Genomic DNA, 18,130 nt, shown 5'->3' on the forward strand with positions numbered 1-18,130 from the left:
ATGGCTATGCTGTGGCTGCTGTAGGGGGGGACTTGAATCCTGGCTATGCTGACTTGAATCCCTGGCTGAATCCTGCTGTGGGGGAGACTTGACTCCTGCAAGAAAGCCCTTCAAACATGACACAGTTGAAGCAGTACTGTAAAGGAAAGTGGGAAAACATCCCTCCCAGTCGATGTAAGAGACTGATAGAGACTTACAAGAAACGGCAACATGAAGTTATTTCAGCCAAACGGGGGAAACACCAGCTAACGAAGGGTGTACTATTTTTTCCGTCTTAAGCTCCATGCTAAAAAATGTTCTTTGTAAATATTGTGTCTGATGTACAAGTTGAAAGCAGAAACTGCTCAACTTAATTAAAGCCCACGGCTTTAAAGAAACACAATACATACTGGGAAGTGTTGCCCTATTTACCTTCTTAAAAAGCATGAGGGCTAATAACATTGTATGTGTGTATGTATAAACAGTGATGTTTATGTACATTTGTCAGGGTAGGCCTATTGTACAGTATTTGACCTGTTGCTTTTACATTTCTATTCAAATTGACCTTTTAAACTAAAAAGAGGTGGTTCACTTAAATGTTGATTCGACAGACACACACTACTGCATTGTGTGAGCTCTGATGACCCAGTTCCTACCTGACTTGAAGGCTTAAACACGGGGGTAAAGATATGCGTATGTGAGAGTGTATTCGTGTGTATACAGTTTGTGTTGTTCAGTCCTTAAGCTCTCTTCCCCTGATAACTTTATCTCCTCTGGCTTATCATAAGCCTCTATGTCAATGACATGGCGAGGGAGGGAGGGAGGGAGGGAGGATATGCACTGAGTATACAAAACATTAGGAACACCTGCTCTTTCCATGACAGACTGATCAGGTTAAAGCTATGATCTCTTATTGATGTCACCTGTTAAATCCACTTCAAATCAGTGTAGATGAAGTGGAGGAGACAGGTTAAATAAGGAGTTTTAAGCCTTGAGACACGAATTGTGTACCTGTGCCATTCAGAGGGTGTGTTTGTTCTTGTGTTAATCATTTTTTTTTTTACCCCTATTTAAAAAGTAGCTTATGCCCTTTTACTCCCCAATTTCGTGGCATGCAATTATTAACTTGTCTCATCGCTACAACTCCCGTACGGGCTCGGGAGGGACGAAGGTTGAAAGTCATGCGTTCTCCGATACACAACCAAACCAAGCCGCACTGCTTCTTAACACAGCGCCATCCAACCCGGAAGCCAGCCGCACCAAATTGTCAGAGGAAACACTGTGCACCTGGCAACCTTGGTTAGCGTGCACTGCGCCCGGCCCGCCACAGGAGTCGCTGGTGCGCGATGAGACAAGGATTTCCCTACCGCCCAAACCCTCCCTAACCGGCCGGTTACGACAGAGCCTGGGCGCGAACCCAGAGTCTCTGATGGCACAGCAGGCGCTGCAGTACAGCTCCCTTAACCACTGCGCCACCCGGGAGGCCCCTCTGCTGAGTTTTTCACGCTCAACCGTTTCCTGTGTATATCAACAATGGTCCACCGCCCAAAGGACATCCAGCCAACTTGACACAACTGTGGGAAGCATAAAACTGTGGGAAGCATAAATACCCATAAAACGCTAATTAGCTGCTAATGTGGCTATCATGAAGAACTACAAATGCCATGATGATTTGGACGAGACTGCCGAACCGTGACAAAGGTAAGAATCTATGGGTTAACTACTGTATCTAATATTAGCTAAATGTAGTAATGAATAAATTGGCTAAATGTATTTTTAAATTGCCAAATCTGTGAACTGTCTTGTGAATTGTTAAATTGACACCAGTTAGCAAAGGTGTCAGCTGGAGATGATGTGCAGGAGCTTGCAGGGATTTGTAGTGTTTCATGATGTCTACTTTGATGCTAACTAGCAACTAGCATTTTTGAATCTGAGAGTAAATAGAGCCGAGTATATTGATCAGAGAGTCTCGTTGTCCTAAAGAGATTTACATGGTTACCAAAACGTCACGCCAGGGTAAGCCTACACAAAACACAGCCCTTAATTTAAGTGTTTCTTCCCTATGGGGAAAATGAATGGTGGAAAAATGATTGGAACCATTGCCTTGTTTGTCCGCTAGATTTTATGATTGGAGTCTCTTGGAGTCAACATGGGCCAACATCCCTGTATCTGGTGTGACCACCTTTTGCCTCATGCAGCGCGACACATCTCCTTCGCATAGAGTTGATCAGGCTGTTTTATTGGGGCCTGTGGAATGTCCCACTCCTCTTCAATGGCTGTGTGAAGTTGCTAGATATTGGCAGGAACTCGAACACGCTGTCGAACACATCAATCCAGAGCATCCCAAACATGCTCAATGGGTGACATGCCTGGCGAGTATGCAGGCCACGGAAGAACTGGAACATTTTCAGCTTCCAGGAATTGTGTACAGATCCTTGCGACATGGGGCTGTGCATTATGCTAAAACATGGTGATGGGGGTGGATGAATGGAATGACAATGGGCCTCAGGATCTAGTCACGGTATCTCTTTGCATTCAAATTGCCATCGATAAAATACAATTGTATTCGTTGTCCGTAGCTTATGCTTGCCCATAACCTCATTGAGGACTCTGTTCACAATGTTGACATCAGTAAGCTGCTCGCCCATCTTGACAAAGGAGAAATGCTCACTAACAGCGATGTAAACAATGTTGTGCAGAAATATGCTTTTTGTACATATGGAACATTTCTGGTATATTTCATTTCAGCTCATGAAACATGGGACCAAAAATTCCTGTGTTGAGTTTATAATTTTGTTTCCGTGTACTGTATATACACTACCATACAAAAGTTTGGGTTCACTTAGAAATGTCCTTGTTTTCCATGAGTTGCAAGATGAAAAGGAAATATAGTCAAGATGCCGACAAGGTTATAAATAATGATTTAAAAAAAAATTAAATAGTAATTGTGTCCTTCAAACTTTACTATTGTCAAAGAATCCTCCATTTGCAGCAATTACAGCCTTGCAGACCTTTGGCATTCTAGTTGTCAATTTGTTGAGGTCATCTGAAGAGATTTCACCCCATGCTTCCTGAAGCACCTCCCACCAGTTGGATTGGCTTGATGGGCACGTCTTACTTACCATACAGTCAAGCTGCTCCCACAACAGCTCAATAGGGTTGAGATCCGGTGACTGTGCTGGCCACTCCATTATAGACTGAATACCAGCTGACTGCTTCTTCCCTAAATCGTTATTGCATAGTTTGGAGCTGTGCTTTGGGTCATTGTTATGTTGTAGGATGAAATTGTCTCCAATTAAGTGCCATCCACAGGATATGACATGGTGTTGAAAAATAGAGTGATAGCCTTCCTTCTTTAAGATACCTTTTTCCCTGTACACACAAGTCTTCCACTTTACCACCACCAAAGCACCCCCAGACCATCACATTGCCTCCACCATGCTTGACAGATGGCGTCATCACTCCTCCAGCATCTTTTCATTTTTTCTGCGTCTCCCGAATGTTCTTTGTGATCCGAACACCTCAAACTTAGATTTGTCTGTCCATAACACTTTTTTCCAATCTTCCTCTGTCCAGTGTCTGTGTTCTTTTTCCCATCTTAATCTTTTCTTCTCATTGGCCAGTCTGAGAAAATGGCCTTTTCTTTGCAACTCTGCCTAGAAGGCCAGCATCCCGGAGTCGCCTCTTCACTGTTGACGTTGAGACTGGACAGAGGAACTCTGCCTAGAAGGCCAGCATCCCGGAGTCACCTCTTCACTGTTGACGTTGAGACTGGTGTTTTGCGGGTACTATTTAATGAAGCTGCCAGTTGAGGACTTGTGAGGTATCTGTTTCTCAAACTAGACACTCTAATATACTTGTCGTCTTGCTCAGTTGTGCACCGGGTCCTCCCACTCCTCTTTCTATTCTGGTTAGAGCCAGTTTGCGCTGTTCTGTGAAGGGAGTAGTACACAGCGTTGTACGAGATCTTCGGTTTCTTGGCAATTTCTCGCATTCGAATAGCCTTCATTTCTCAGAACAAGAATAGACTGACGAGTTTCAGAAGAAAGTTATTTGTTTCTGGCCATTTTGAGCCTGTAACTGAACCCAGAAATGCTGATGCTCCAGATACTCAACTAGTCTAAAGAAGGCCAGTTTTATTGCTTCTTTAATCAGAACAACCGTTTTCAGCCGTGCTAACATAATTGCAAAAGTTTTTTAAAATGATCAATTAGTCTTTTAAAATGATAAACGTGGATTAGCTAACACAATGTGCCATTGGAACACAGGACTGATGGTTGCTGATAATGGGCTGTAAATATTCCATAAAAAATCAGTCATTTCCAGCAACAATAGTCATTTACAACATTTGATCAATTTTACAATATAAGGCTGTAACGTAACAATGTGGAAAAAGTCAAGGAGTGAATGAGGGCAAGAGGGAATATAAAAATGAACACTACAGTTAAAAGCATTATATATGTACTGTCTAAAAAGGACTGTGTGTGCGTGAAGCTGAATTATGTCTTTTATAAAACCCTGCTCAGTCAGATTTGGAGAAGACCCTCTCTCCACTTCCACTACTTCCTGTTATAAGGTCAGAGTTCACCGGCCAGTTTCCTACCAGGGCTGCACTGTTGACCTTCCCACCACACTGTAGCACAAACACACACACACATAATAGTACTAACACACACAGAAACATAAAAAAAAAAATCTATTTAACATCCATTTCTGAGCCAACCAAGCAGGAAAACTAAATCACTGACACTGCATCCCCCAATCACTAGTAACCCATCATACTGAACATTCCTTCCTGGAACAGCGACAGACGTTTCCCCTGAGGTAGCCATAAGGATAGAACCTCTCATTCCTCATTCTATGACAGGAATGTTCCGGATAAGTTTCTGGAAAGTCAACACAGCAGCACCATGTTGAAGTAACAACTGCAGAATAGAGGATGTATAAATCAAAACGTAGATGTACAGGTTGAGAACATTACATATTATGAATTTATATTCTAACTTTATATGACTTTGTGGCAACAAGAACAGTACATTATGGGTGACAAGCCCTCGCAACACAGAGATTTGGCTTAAATAACCATAACATCTGAAATGGAAAGGGATTTGGAAAACTGCGACTGGCGATTGTATCGCATGCAAATCATTTTACGGCTAAAGACTTTTAGACTGGGATTCATTTCCCAAAGTGCTTTTTTGGCGATGTAACTATAAAAGGCATTGTTCACCAAGGCGTTGTAATCCAATCAGAGTGCTGGAGAGTATCAGGGAACATTCTAAATGTGACCGACCGGCTCGATCTTATGTAGCAAAATTTGAAATTGTGTTTTTTTTACATTGAATAAAAGTAGAGACTCAGAGCTAGAAAGTGGAATGTCATACACTACAGTTGAGGAACAATGGGGAAAGTAATTCTGCTTTGAATGTTGATAAACTTGTAATTCTACTTTTGAGAAAATTACCCTTGAATTTTTCTGGTACACCTACTGGAGGGCTCTTCTTTGTCTTCACCCATTCAGCATCGTTCACACCCTCTTAAGCCTAAGCCCCACCCATCTCTTTAAGGAGTCACATGTGTGGCCATGTGCTAAACAGAGTGAGTACGGTAGTGTATTATTAGACAGAGTGAGTACGGTAGTGTATTAAACAGAGTGAGTACGGTAGTGTATTAAACAGAGTGAGTACGGTAGTGTATTAAACAGAGTGAGTACGGTAGTGTATTAAACAGAGTGAGTACGGTAGTGTATTAAACAGAGTGAGTACGGTAGTGTATTATTAAACAGAGTGAGTACGGTAGTGTATTATTAAACAGAGTGAGTACGGTAGTGTATTATTAAACAGAGTGAGTACAGTAGTGTATTATTAAACAGAGTGAGTACGGTAGTGTATTATTAAACAGAGTGAGTACGGTAGTGTATTATTAAACAGAGTGAGTACGGTAGTGTATTATTAAACAGAGTGAGTACAGTAGTGTATTATTAAACAGAGTGAGTACGGTAGTGTATTATTAAACAGAGTGAGTACGGTAGTGTATTAAACAGAGTGAGTACGGTAGTGTATTAAACAGAGTGAGTACGGTAGTGTATTAAACAGAGTGTAGTGTATTAAACAGAGTGAGTACGGTAGTGTATTAAACAGAGTGAGTACGGTAGTGTATTATTAGTGTATTATTAAACAGAGTGAGTACGGTAGTGTATTATTAAACAGAGTGAGTAAGTGGTAGTGTATTATTAAACAGAGTGAGTACGGTAGTGTATTAAACAGAGTGAGTACGGTAGTGTATTAAACTGAGTGAGTACGGTAGTGTATTTAGACTGAGTGAGTACGGTAGTGTATTAAACTGAGTACAGTAGTGTATTAAACAGAGTGAGTACGGTAGTGTATTAAACAGAGTGAGTACGGTAGTGTATTAAATCACATCAAATCAAATGTATTTATATAGTGTATTCAGAGTACATCAGCTGATATCTCAAAGTGCTGTACAGAAACCCAGCCTGTATTAAACCCCAAACAGCAAGCAATGCAGGTGTAGAAGCAGAGTGGATAGGTATTAAAACTCCCTGACAAAGGCCAAAACCTAGGAAGAAACCTAGAGAGGAACCAGGCTGTGTGGGGTAGTGTCCTCTTCTGGCTGTGAGGGTGGAGATTATAACAGAACATGGCCAAGATGTTCAAATGTTCATTATTAAATGACCAGCATGGTAGAATAATAATAAGGCAGAACAGTTGAAACTTAAGCAGCAGCACGGTCAGGTGGACTGGGGACAGCAAGGTAGTCATCATGTCAGGTAGTCCTGAGTGCATGGTCCTAGGGCTACGGTAGTGTCCTCCGAGAGAGAGTAGAGAATTAAACAGAGTGAGCACGGTTGTATTTCACACAGTGACACCGTAATAGGACAGAGAAGTAGCCAGATATAACAAACTGACCCTAGATTATTACACATAAACTACTGCAGCATAAATACTGTAGAGGCTGAGACAGGAGGGGTCAGGAGACACTGTGGCCCCATCCGAGAGTCACCCGGACAGGGCCAAACAGTGAGTACTATTAAACAGTGAGTATGGTAGTGTATTAAACAGTGAGTACAGTAGTGTATTAAACAGAGTGAGTATGGTAGTGTATTATTAAACAGAGTGAGTATGGTAGTGTATTAAACATAGTGAGTATGGTAGTGTATTAAACATAGTGAGTATGGTAGTGTATTAAACATAGTGAGTAAACAAATCAAATCAAAATTATTTGTCACATACACGGTAGGTTAGCAGATGTTAATTAAACGAGTGTACGAAATGCTAGTGTATTAGTTCAGACAATGCAGTAGTAATTAAAGCAAGTAATCTGGTAGTGTATTAAACAAAAACGGTAGTGTATTATAAACAGTGTAAGGTAGGATTAAAAGAATAGTACATAGTGATTATATGAATGAGTGATGGTACAGAGCAGCATAGGCAAGATACAGTAGATGATATTAGTACAGTATATACATATGAGATAAGTATGTAAACCAAGTGGCATAGTTAAATTGGCTAGTGATACATGTATTACATAAGGATGCAGTCGATGATATAAACAGTATCAACGTAGTGCATATGAGATGAACAATGTAGGGTAAGTAACATTATATACAGGTAGCATTGTTTAAAGTGGCTAGTGATATATTAAACAGAGTTTCCGGTAGTTCCCATGATTAAAGTGGCTGGAGTAGAGTCAGTGTCATTGACAGTGTGTTGGCAGTAGCCATAAACAACGGTAGTGTGGCTATTAACAGTCTGATGGTGAGATAGAAGCTGTTTTTCAGTGAACGGTCCCAGCTTTATGCACCTGAGTACTGTAGTGGATGACACAGGGGTGTATTAAAGGCAGTGGCTACGGTAGTGGTTGATGTCCTTGATGATCTTTAGAGCCTTCCTGAGCACGGGTAGTGTATGTCCTGGAGGGCAGGTAGTGTTTAAACGAGTGAGTTGTGCAGAGTCACTATTCAGAGTGAGTACGGTAGTGTTGAGGGCAGTACAGTAGTGCCATTACCAGGCGTAGTGTATTATACAGCCAGGATGTGTATTATTGTGCACAGAGTGAGTAGTTTGTAGTGTATTTTGGTGAAAAAAGTGAGTACGGTAGTGTATTAAACAGAGTGAGTACGGTAGTGTATTAAACAGAGTGAGTACGGTAGTGTATTAAACAGAGTGAGTACGGTAGTGTATTAAACAGAGTGAGTACGGTAGTGTATTAAACAGTGAGTACGGTAGTGTATTAAACAGAGTGAGTACGGTAGTGTATTAAACAGAGTGAGTACGGTAGTGTATTAAACAGAGTGAGTACGGTAGTGTATTATTAAACAGAGTGAGTACGGTAGTGTATTAAACAGAGTGAGTACGGTAGTGTATTAAACAGAGTGAGTACGGTAGTGTATTAAACAGAGTGAGTACGGTAGTGTATTAAACAGAGTGAGTACGGTAGTGTATTAAACAGAGTGAGTACGGTAGTGTATTAAACAGAGTGAGTACGGTAGTGTATTAAACAGAGTGAGTACGGTAGTGTATTATTAAACAGAGTACGGTAGTGTATTAAACAGAGTGAGTACGGTAGTGTATTAAACAGTGAGTACAGTAGTGTATAATTAAACAGAGTGAGTACGGTAGTGTATTAAACAGAGTGAGTACGGTAGTGTATTAAACAGAGTGAGTACGGTAGTGTATTAAACAGAGTGAGTACGGTAGTGTATTAAACAGAGTGAGTACGGTAGTGTATTAAACAGAGTGAGTACGGTAGTGTATTAAACAGAGTGAGTACGGTAGTGTATTATTAAACAGAGTGAGTACGGTAGTGTATTAAACAGAGTGAGTACGGTAGTGTATTAAACAGAGTGAGTACGGTAGTGTATTAAACAGAGTGAGTACGGTAGTGTATTAAACAGTGAGTACGGTAGTGTATTAAACAGAGTGAGTACGGTAGTGTATTAAATCACATCAAATCAAATGTATTTATATAGCCCTTCGTACATCAGCTGATATCTCAAAGTGCTGTACAGAAACCCAGCCTAAAACCCCAAACAGCAAGCAATGCAGGTGTAGAAGCACGGTGGATAGGAAAAACTCCCTACAAAGGCCAAAACCTAGGAAGAAACCTAGAGAGGAACCAGGCTGTGTGGGGTGGCCAGTCCTCTTCTGGCTGTGCCGGGTGGAGATTATAACAGAACATGGCCAAGATGTTCAAATGTTCATAAATGACCAGCATGGTCGAATAATAATAAGGCAGAACAGTTGAAACTGGAGCAGCAGCACGGTCAGGTGGACTGGGGACAGCAAGGAGTCATCATGTCAGGTAGTCCTGAGGCATGGTCCTAGGGCTCAGGTCCTCCGAGAGAGAGAAAGAGAGAATTAGAGAGAGCACACTTAAATTCACACAGGACACCGAATAGGACAGAGAAGTACTCCAGATATAACAAACTGACCCTAGACCCCCGACACATAAACTACTGCAGCATAAATACTGGAGGCTGAGACAGGAGGGGTCAGGAGACACTGTGGCCCCATCCGAGGTCACCCCCGGACAGGGCCAAACAGTGAGTACTATTAAACAGTGAGTACGGTATTGTATTAAACAGTGAGTACAGTAGTGTATTAAACAGAGTGAGTACAGTAGTGTATTATTAGACAGTGAGTACGGTAGTGTATTAAACAGAGTGAGTACGGTAGTGTATTAAATAACCAAATATTCCATGACTAAACGCTGGTTTATACTACATCTATCGACATGTCTGTAGAATGTTGTCGCTGTGACATCAGACATGTCTGTAGAATGTTGTCGCTGTGACATCATAGACATGTCTGTAGAATGTTGTCACTGTGACATCATAGACATGTCTGTTGAATGTTGTCACTGTGACATCATAGAGATGTCTGTAGAATGTTGTCGCTGCGACATCAGACATGTCTGTAGAATGTTGTCGCTGTGACATCATAGAGATGTCTGTAGAATGTTGTCGCTGCGACATCATAGACATTCTATTGTCGTCCGACAGACTTGCCGGAGTTTAAAAAAAGTATAAAACACAAAAACGACTGGTGGTCCGAAATAGCATAACTGGTGTATTTTAACAGCAATAAACCATTTAAAAATGAATTTATTATACAGTGGCTTGTGAACGTATTCACCCCCTTTGGCATTTTTCCTATTTTGTTGCCTTACAACCTGGAATTTTAATTTAAAAAAAAAAAAATTCCAGGTTGATTTACACAACATGCCTACAACGTTGAAGATGCAAAATATGTTTTACTGTGAAACAAATAAGAAATAACACAAAAAAACATTAGTTGAGCGTGCAGAACTATTCACCCCCCAAAAGTCAATACTTTGTAGAGCCACCTTTTGCAGCAATTACAGCTGCAGGTCACTTGTGGTATGTCTCTATAAGCTTGGCACATCTAGCCACTGAGATTTCTGCCCATTATTTAAGGCAAAACTGCTCCAGCTCCTTATAGTTGGATGGGTTCCGCTGGTGTACAGCAATCTTTAAGTCATACCACAGATTCTCAATTGGATTGAGGTCTGGATTTTGACTAGACATTCCAAGACATTTAAATGTTTCCCCTTAAACCACTTGAGTGTTGCTTTAGCAGTATGCTTAGGGTCATTGTCCTACTGGAAGGTGAACCTCCATCCCAGTCTCAATCTCTGGAAGACTGAAACAGGTTTCCCTCAAGAATTTCATTGTATTTAGTACCATCAATCATTATTTCATTTCTGACCAGTTTCTCAGTTCCTGCCGATGAAAAACATGCCCACAGTATGATGCTGCCACCACCATGCCTCACTGTGGGGAGGGTGTTCTCGGTGTAATGAGAGGTGTTGGGTTTGCGCCAGACATAGCGTTATCCTTGATGGCCAAAAAGCTCAACTTTAATCCCATCTGACCAGAGTACCTACTTCCATATGTTTGAGGAGTCTCCCACATGCCCTTTGGCGAACACCAAACGTGTTTGCTTATTTTTTTCTTTAAGCAATGGCTTTTTTTCTGGCTACTCTTCCGTAAAGCCCAGCTCTGTGGAGTGTACGGCTTAAAGTGGTCCTATGGACAGATACTCCAATCTCCGCTGTGGAGCTTTGCAGCTCCTTCAGGATTATCTTTGGTCTCTTTGTTGCCTCTCTGATTAATGCCCTCCTTGCCTGGTCCATGAGTTTTGGTGGGCGGCTCTCTCTTGGTAGGTTTGTTGTGGTGCCATATTCTTTCCATTTTTGAATAATGGATTTAATAGTGCTCCGTGGGATGTTCAAAGTTTCAGATATTTTTTTATAACCAAACCCTGATCTGTATTTCTCCACAACTTTGTCCCTGACCTGTTTGGAGAGCTCCTTGGTCTTCATGGTGCAGCTTGCTTGGTGGTTGGTGCCTCTTGCTTAGTGGTGTTACAGACACTGGGGCCTTTCAGAACAGGAGTATATATACTGAGACCATATGACAGATCATGTAACATTTATATTGCACACAGGTGTACTTTATTTAACTAATTATGTGACTTCTGAAGGTAATTGGTTGCACCAGATCTTATTTAGAGGCTTCATAGTGTTGTGGTTCGTTCCTTGTTTCTTGTCAATCATTTGATTATTGGTGAAATTAGCATTCAGTCAATATCTTTAAGTAAATCAATTAATTTATTAATGCAAATCGCAGACAGAAGTTGACAAAGGGAACATAGTATGTTTCATAGTAAGTTCTGCAAAATAGTAAAGGGTCCAAGTTTTATTATGCTTGCAGTCAACCCCTAGTGATGTCACTGCCTACATCATTACCTTCTACTCATGAGACCAAGCCCATGCATACACAGCTATACAACTAATAGTTTCAGTGTTTTCTAAAGGCTCAGCAGTAAATGTCCACTCCCCAAGTTGATTTATAGTGGTATGTCTGACTAGTCTCTTATCTCTTTCACTCCCCTGCAGGGTTCTGTGTCTATGAATCTCTGTTAGCCTTTAGGAGCTTTCTCACAGACACCCTGTTTTGACTGCAATAACACACATCTTTCAGACAGTTTCTTTATAAGAGGCAGAGACTATAAAAGAAAAGTGGAACAATTTGAATCCTTATAATAAATATATATTGTTAATCTGTAGTCTAGGGCCTTCTAAATGTAGTGAGGGATGGGTCTTATAACCCCCCCCTTCTATTACTACAACATAAGCATAATCAATTATTATAATACATCAAACATTTGGTGCAGCCCCTATCATGACCCCAATGTGAACTCCATCAATAGCAAAGGGGGTGAATACATACGCACGCACCACTTTTCCAGTTTTTATTTTTTGGAATTTTTTGAAACAAGTTATTTTTTTCATTTCACTTCATCAATTTGGAATATTTTGTCTTTGTCCATTACATGACATCCAAATAAAAATCAATTTAAATTGCAGGTTGTAATGCAACAAAATAGGAAAATCGCCAAGGGGGATGAATACTTTTGCAAGGCACTTTGTGTCAATCTAGCAAACCAGGTAACTAAAAGCAACTTTCTAAACAATGTTTTGGTTAGTTTCTAGCTTGTTAGCTAGCTAACGTTAAGTTATCTGGCTAGTCAGTTGATATAATCACCATATTATAGCTGACAATGTCTTCTCTTTAGCAAATTTGTATTCATTATTACAGGAAAATATAAAACTCACAACAAGATCATTAGTTGCAAGTTAATAGCGAGCTAATTACAGAAAAAAGCTTACGGTTGTGATTGTGATGAAATGAAAACAGTGCATTCTACATGACTATGGGCTTAACATTAATTTGACTTTGGTGCAGGTCATGTTATCTTCACATTACCGTCTCTGGTAAACACAACACAACATAAATCAAAGTTTATTCGTCACATGCACAGGATACAGGATACAGGAGTTGGTACAGTGAAATGGTTCCTTGCATAATGGAGTCTTTTATTTAGACATGTAGCTAGCTAGCTAAACAATGAACTATAATCCCAACGTTACTACCATGCATGAATCTGAAACTAGACAAGTCAGTTAAGAACAAATTCTTATTTACAGTGACGCCCTACCCCGGCCAATCCCTCCACTAACGATGCTGCCCTATGTGCGCCGCCCTATGGGACTCCCAATTCACGGCCTGTTGTGATACAGCCCGGGATCGAACTAGGGTCTGTAGTGATACCTCTAGCACTGAGATGCAGTGCCTTAGACCGCTGCGTCACCCGGGAGCCCCAACAATCTGGCAGCGCTCGAAACCAACTAGTTTCAATGTCAGCTAGCTAGCTAACATTAGGCTATAACTAGCAATGCAAATGGTTTTCTGAGATACTGTACTAGCGAGCGAGCCAGCTGACGTAAGCTAGCTAGCTAACAGTACGCTTTAACTTGCAATGAAAATGACTTTCTTACAAAATTAGAAATGTTTACTATCTTATTAAAATGTAGTTAGCTAGACTCTCTTACCCGTATACGTGGACGAACGCTGATCCCTCTCCGTCACGATGGTTGCCATGGTTGCGCTTAGTTTGAAGATGTAAACAATGTACACCTTCTATGTGTTCTCTTTTCGACTCCTTATATATTTGCAATCGAACGCCAGAGTTTTCTCCTACTCCTCAGCTATCATACTGTGCTTCCACCGGGCATTACAATGATGTCAAAACTTGGTCAACTTCTTCCGTGACAACTATACTGTTGTTGATTGCTGTTTCAGAAGACTCTACAATGTCTGGTTCAATTAAAATGTTTTTTTTTTACCTATAAAAAAAAAAGGGATTTCCTCATTGTCTGATTAATTTACAGAGTCCGAGATTAGTCAGCATGGCACGATCGTCCTCCAGAAAGAGGAGAGCATTAGCAACACATTGTAAGTTATTTGTGACATCTTTCAAAAAAACTGTGTTAGAAAGGATTACCTACACATACTGACCAGCTCATGTTAGAGACAGAAGCGCGCTACATGGCAGACCAATCAGAACTCATCTCTTAGCATGTCCAGCCCACACTAACTAGGCGCGTAATTTAAAACATTTTATTTTGTATTTACAGATGGCAAACAAGTTTATTATTAAGACACTTGAAAGGTGACATGTTTCAGAAGGCTATCAAAAAAAATGTATTTTTATGCTCAAATGCCTCTCCTGTGAAGTAGTGACATACACCTAGTGCCCTGAAACGAGTCACAAATATAGATGTATAAATAAAAATATAATATAAATATATACATGTTCCCTTCATCAATGTTTATTTTATAGAGAGAGAAATCTGAGGTCATCTGCCTTTAGCCTAAAGAGCAGGAACTTCATCTAAGAAATAGGAAATACAGACATTGCCATCCTACAAGAAATATAATATAGAGGAGATGGATCCACTGGTTGCCCCTTACTGTAGGTTATCGAGAGCTGGTAATCCCTTCCACCAAACTACCAGGTGTGAAACAGGGAAGGGACTCAGGGGGAATGCTAATTTGGTACAGAGCAGACCTAACTCACTCTTTTAAATTCATCAAAACAGGAACATTTTATAGTTTTTTTTTTTTATAGCAAGATACTCAAAAGGAAATGATTTCAACAGAGAAAAATGTCCTCCTGTGTGCTACCTATATCCCCCCACTAGAATCTCCATACTTTAATGACGACAACCTCTCCACCCTGGAGGGGGAAATCAATGATTTCCAGGCCCAGGGACATGTACTAGTCTGTGGCGACCTAAATGCCAGAACCGGACAAGAACCTGACACCCTCAGCACACAGGGGGACAAACACCTGCAGGTGACAGCATTCCCTCCCCCATATGCCCCCCCTAGGCACAACTACAACAACATAACCAACAAAAACGAGTGTAATTGTAATTGAAGAATCCATAGACTCTAACCACTTCTGGGAAAATTGGAAAACACTAAACAAACAACAACACAAAGAATTATCTATCCAATTTGGAGATGTATGGGTATGGCGGCAGGGTAGCCTAGTGGTTAGAGCGTTGGACTAGTAAACGGAAGGTTGCAAGTTCAAACCCCCGAGCTGACATCGTTTCAAAATTTGTCATTCTGCCCCCTGAACAGGCAGTTAACCCGCTGTTCCTAGGCCGTCATTGAAAATAAGAATTTTTTCTTAACCCACTTGCCTAGTTAAATAATGGTATTAAAAAAAAACACTTCTCCAATCTTTTTGGCCTTATAACAAAAAACAGCAAAAACATATACAGGATCAAATACAGATCTTAGAATCAACTATTAAAGACTCCCAGAACCCACTGGAATCTCTTATTAAATTGAATGAACTAAAGGACAAAATAAAAACCCTCCAACCCAAAAAGGCCTGTGGTGTTGATGGTATCCTCAATGAAATGATCAAATATACAGACAACAAATTCCAAATTGGCTATACTAAAACTCTTTAACATCCTCCTTAGCTCTGGCATCTTCCCCAATATTTAGAACCAAGGACTGATCACCCCAATCCACAAAAGTGGAGACAAATTTGACCCCAATAACTATTGTGAGACCTGCCTTGGAAAAATCCTCTGCATTATCATTAACAGCTGACTCGTACATTTCCTCAGTGAAAACATGGTACTGAGCAAATGTCAAACCTCGATCTACTGCACAGATTCTGTCAGATCTGGGCCCTAACAGACCTGGGCCCTGACAGACTGGGCCCTAACAGATCTGGGCCCTAACAGATCTGGGCCCTGACAGTAAATCTCAGTAAGACAAAAATAAATGTTCCAAAAAAAGTCACCAGGACCACAAATACAAATTCCATCTAGACACCGTTGCCCTAGAGCACACAAAAAATTAAACATACCTTGGCCTAAACATCAGCACCACACGTAACTTCCACAAAGCTGTGAACGATCTGAGAGACAAGGCAAGAAGGGCATTCTATGCCATCAAAAGAAACATAAAATTTGACATACAAATTAGGGTCTGGCTAAAAATATAGTTATAGAACCCATTGCCCTTTATGGTTGTGAGGTCTGGGGTCCACTAACCAACCAAGAATTCACAAAATGGGACAAACACCAAATTGAGACTCTGCACGCAGAATTCTGCAAAAATATCCTGTGTACAACGTAGAACACCAAATAATGCATGCAGAGCAGAATTAGGCCGATACCCACTAATTATAAAAATCCAGAAAAGAGACGTTAAATTCAACAACCACCTAAGAGGAAGCGATTCCCAAACCTTCCATAACAAAGCCATCACCTACAGAGAAAAAAAACCTGGAGAAGAGTCCCCTAAGCAAGCTGGTCCTGGGGCTCTGTTCACAAACACAAACACACACTACAGAGCCACAGGACAGCAGCACAATTAGACCCAACCAAATCATGAGGAAACAAAAAGATAATTACTTGACACATTGGAAAGAATTAACAAAAAAACAGAGCAAACTAGAATGCTATTTGGCCCTACACAGAGAGTACACAGCGGCAGAATACCTGAATACCACCACTGTGACTGACCCAAAATTAAGGAAAGCTTTAACTATGTACAGACTCAGTGAGCATAGCCTTGTTATTGAGAAAGGCCGCCGTAGGCAGACATGGCTCATATGGCATTTGAAATGTCTTTATTCTTTTGGAACTTCTGTGAGTGTAATGTTTACTGTTCATTTATATTGTTTATTTCACTTTTGTTATCTATTTCACTTGCTTTGGTAACGTTAAGGTGTGTTTCCCATGCGGATAAAGCCCTTAAATTGAATTGAGAGAGGAAATTCAGATAGACGGATGAGCTTTAGTGTTGTGTGTTCTATACATGAGAGGGCATACTGAGTCAAATGTATGTGTGGAGAGGGGAAGGGAAAACTGTGTGTTTCCTTGAGTGGGAGGAGAACGGGGTGGCAGAGTGTGTGAATCACATGATCTTTCTGTCTCTGTCTTTCTCCGTCTCCCCTCTCTTTCTCCCACTCTCTTTGTCAAAGCTTAATGGCAATAAATATGTTTGATGTTTCTCCTCGTATGTCACTAATATCAGGTCTCCATAAGCATTATGTCTCATTTCTCTAAACATACCTGCTCGCTCATGTCATCTATCATATGTGATGTCTCATGATGTAGTATAATATGCATGCAGGTGTGCACTGTATGCGTGTAAATGTCGCAGTGTGCATGTGCGTCTGTATCTGCATGTCGTGTATGCATATAAATGTGACATGCACCAATATGTGATGTGCATGTGCATGCATCGTGTATATAAATAAATTAATATATGTAAATCGCGATGTCGTAATAATATGTGCGCGATGTAATAATAACGTATCGCGTGTGCTGTCGTCCACAGTGTGATAATATGTGATGTTATCGTATGCATAATATGTGATGTGTAATATAGTGTAAAAATAATAACGATGCTTGATGTCTCATCTCCTTCAATTAATATAGTGTGCATAATATGTATTATCATGCTGATAATATAATATATTCTTTTGATTATTAATATAGCATTATGCATATAAATGTATGTATACATCATTATATATAAAAATGTGATAATATAATATATGTGTATAATAACATTAATAAAAATATGATACTCTCTCTCTCCTCTGTATCCCCCTGTTCTCTCTCCTCTCTCTCTCTCCCTCTTATCCTCTCTGTATCTCTCCCTGTCTCTCTGGCTCTGTCCCCGTCTGTCTCTGTCTTCCATCATCTCCCATCCTCTCTCTGTCTCTCTCCCCTGTCAATAAAATCTCTGTCTGTCATATATATAAGTATATCTCTTCCTCTGTCTATATCTCTCATGTGTCCTTATGATGTAAATGCGTATATATATGCATGTATATTATTATGTAAATATGTCATATGATAAATAATAGTGTATGTATGCGCCATTGTATGTGATAATAACATTAATATGTGTTACATCGCGTTAACCGCCAATAATATTAATACATTAATATATGTGTATGCGTGTAATATGTAAATAACTGATGTGTATATCGTGTGTATGTATCAAGTGTCTGTGCATGTTGTCTGTGCCTCTGTGATACATAAATGTCATCTTGATGTGTATATGCATCTTGTCATCGTGTATATGTGCCGTGTATGTAAATGTAAATAGTATTATATGTATGTGGTGAATAAATAGTGTATATGCATCTTGATAATATTAATATAGTGTGTATATATAGCGTTAATATGTCATAATAAATTAATATGTAAAAAT

General features: G+C 40.2%; 1 protein-coding gene across 1 annotated transcript in view; it reads right to left on the reverse strand.

Annotated features, from left to right (window-relative positions):
* Window positions 1-4,873: 4,873 nt before the first annotated feature.
* The window catches only part of LOC112265787 (sorting nexin-9), an 82,558-nt gene continuing 69,301 nt past the window's right edge, over window positions 4,874-18,130 (reverse strand). Inside the window, exon 18 of the mRNA XM_042326234.1 lies at window positions 4,874-4,904. Coding sequence (XP_042182168.1) covers window positions 4,874-4,904 — 31 coding nt within the window. The remainder of the gene's footprint in view (window positions 4,905-18,130) is intronic.

This window comes from Oncorhynchus tshawytscha, linkage group LG08 (assembly GCF_018296145.1).
Source record: "Oncorhynchus tshawytscha isolate Ot180627B linkage group LG08, Otsh_v2.0, whole genome shotgun sequence".
Classification (NCBI taxonomy): domain Eukaryota; kingdom Metazoa; phylum Chordata; class Actinopteri; order Salmoniformes; family Salmonidae; genus Oncorhynchus; species Oncorhynchus tshawytscha.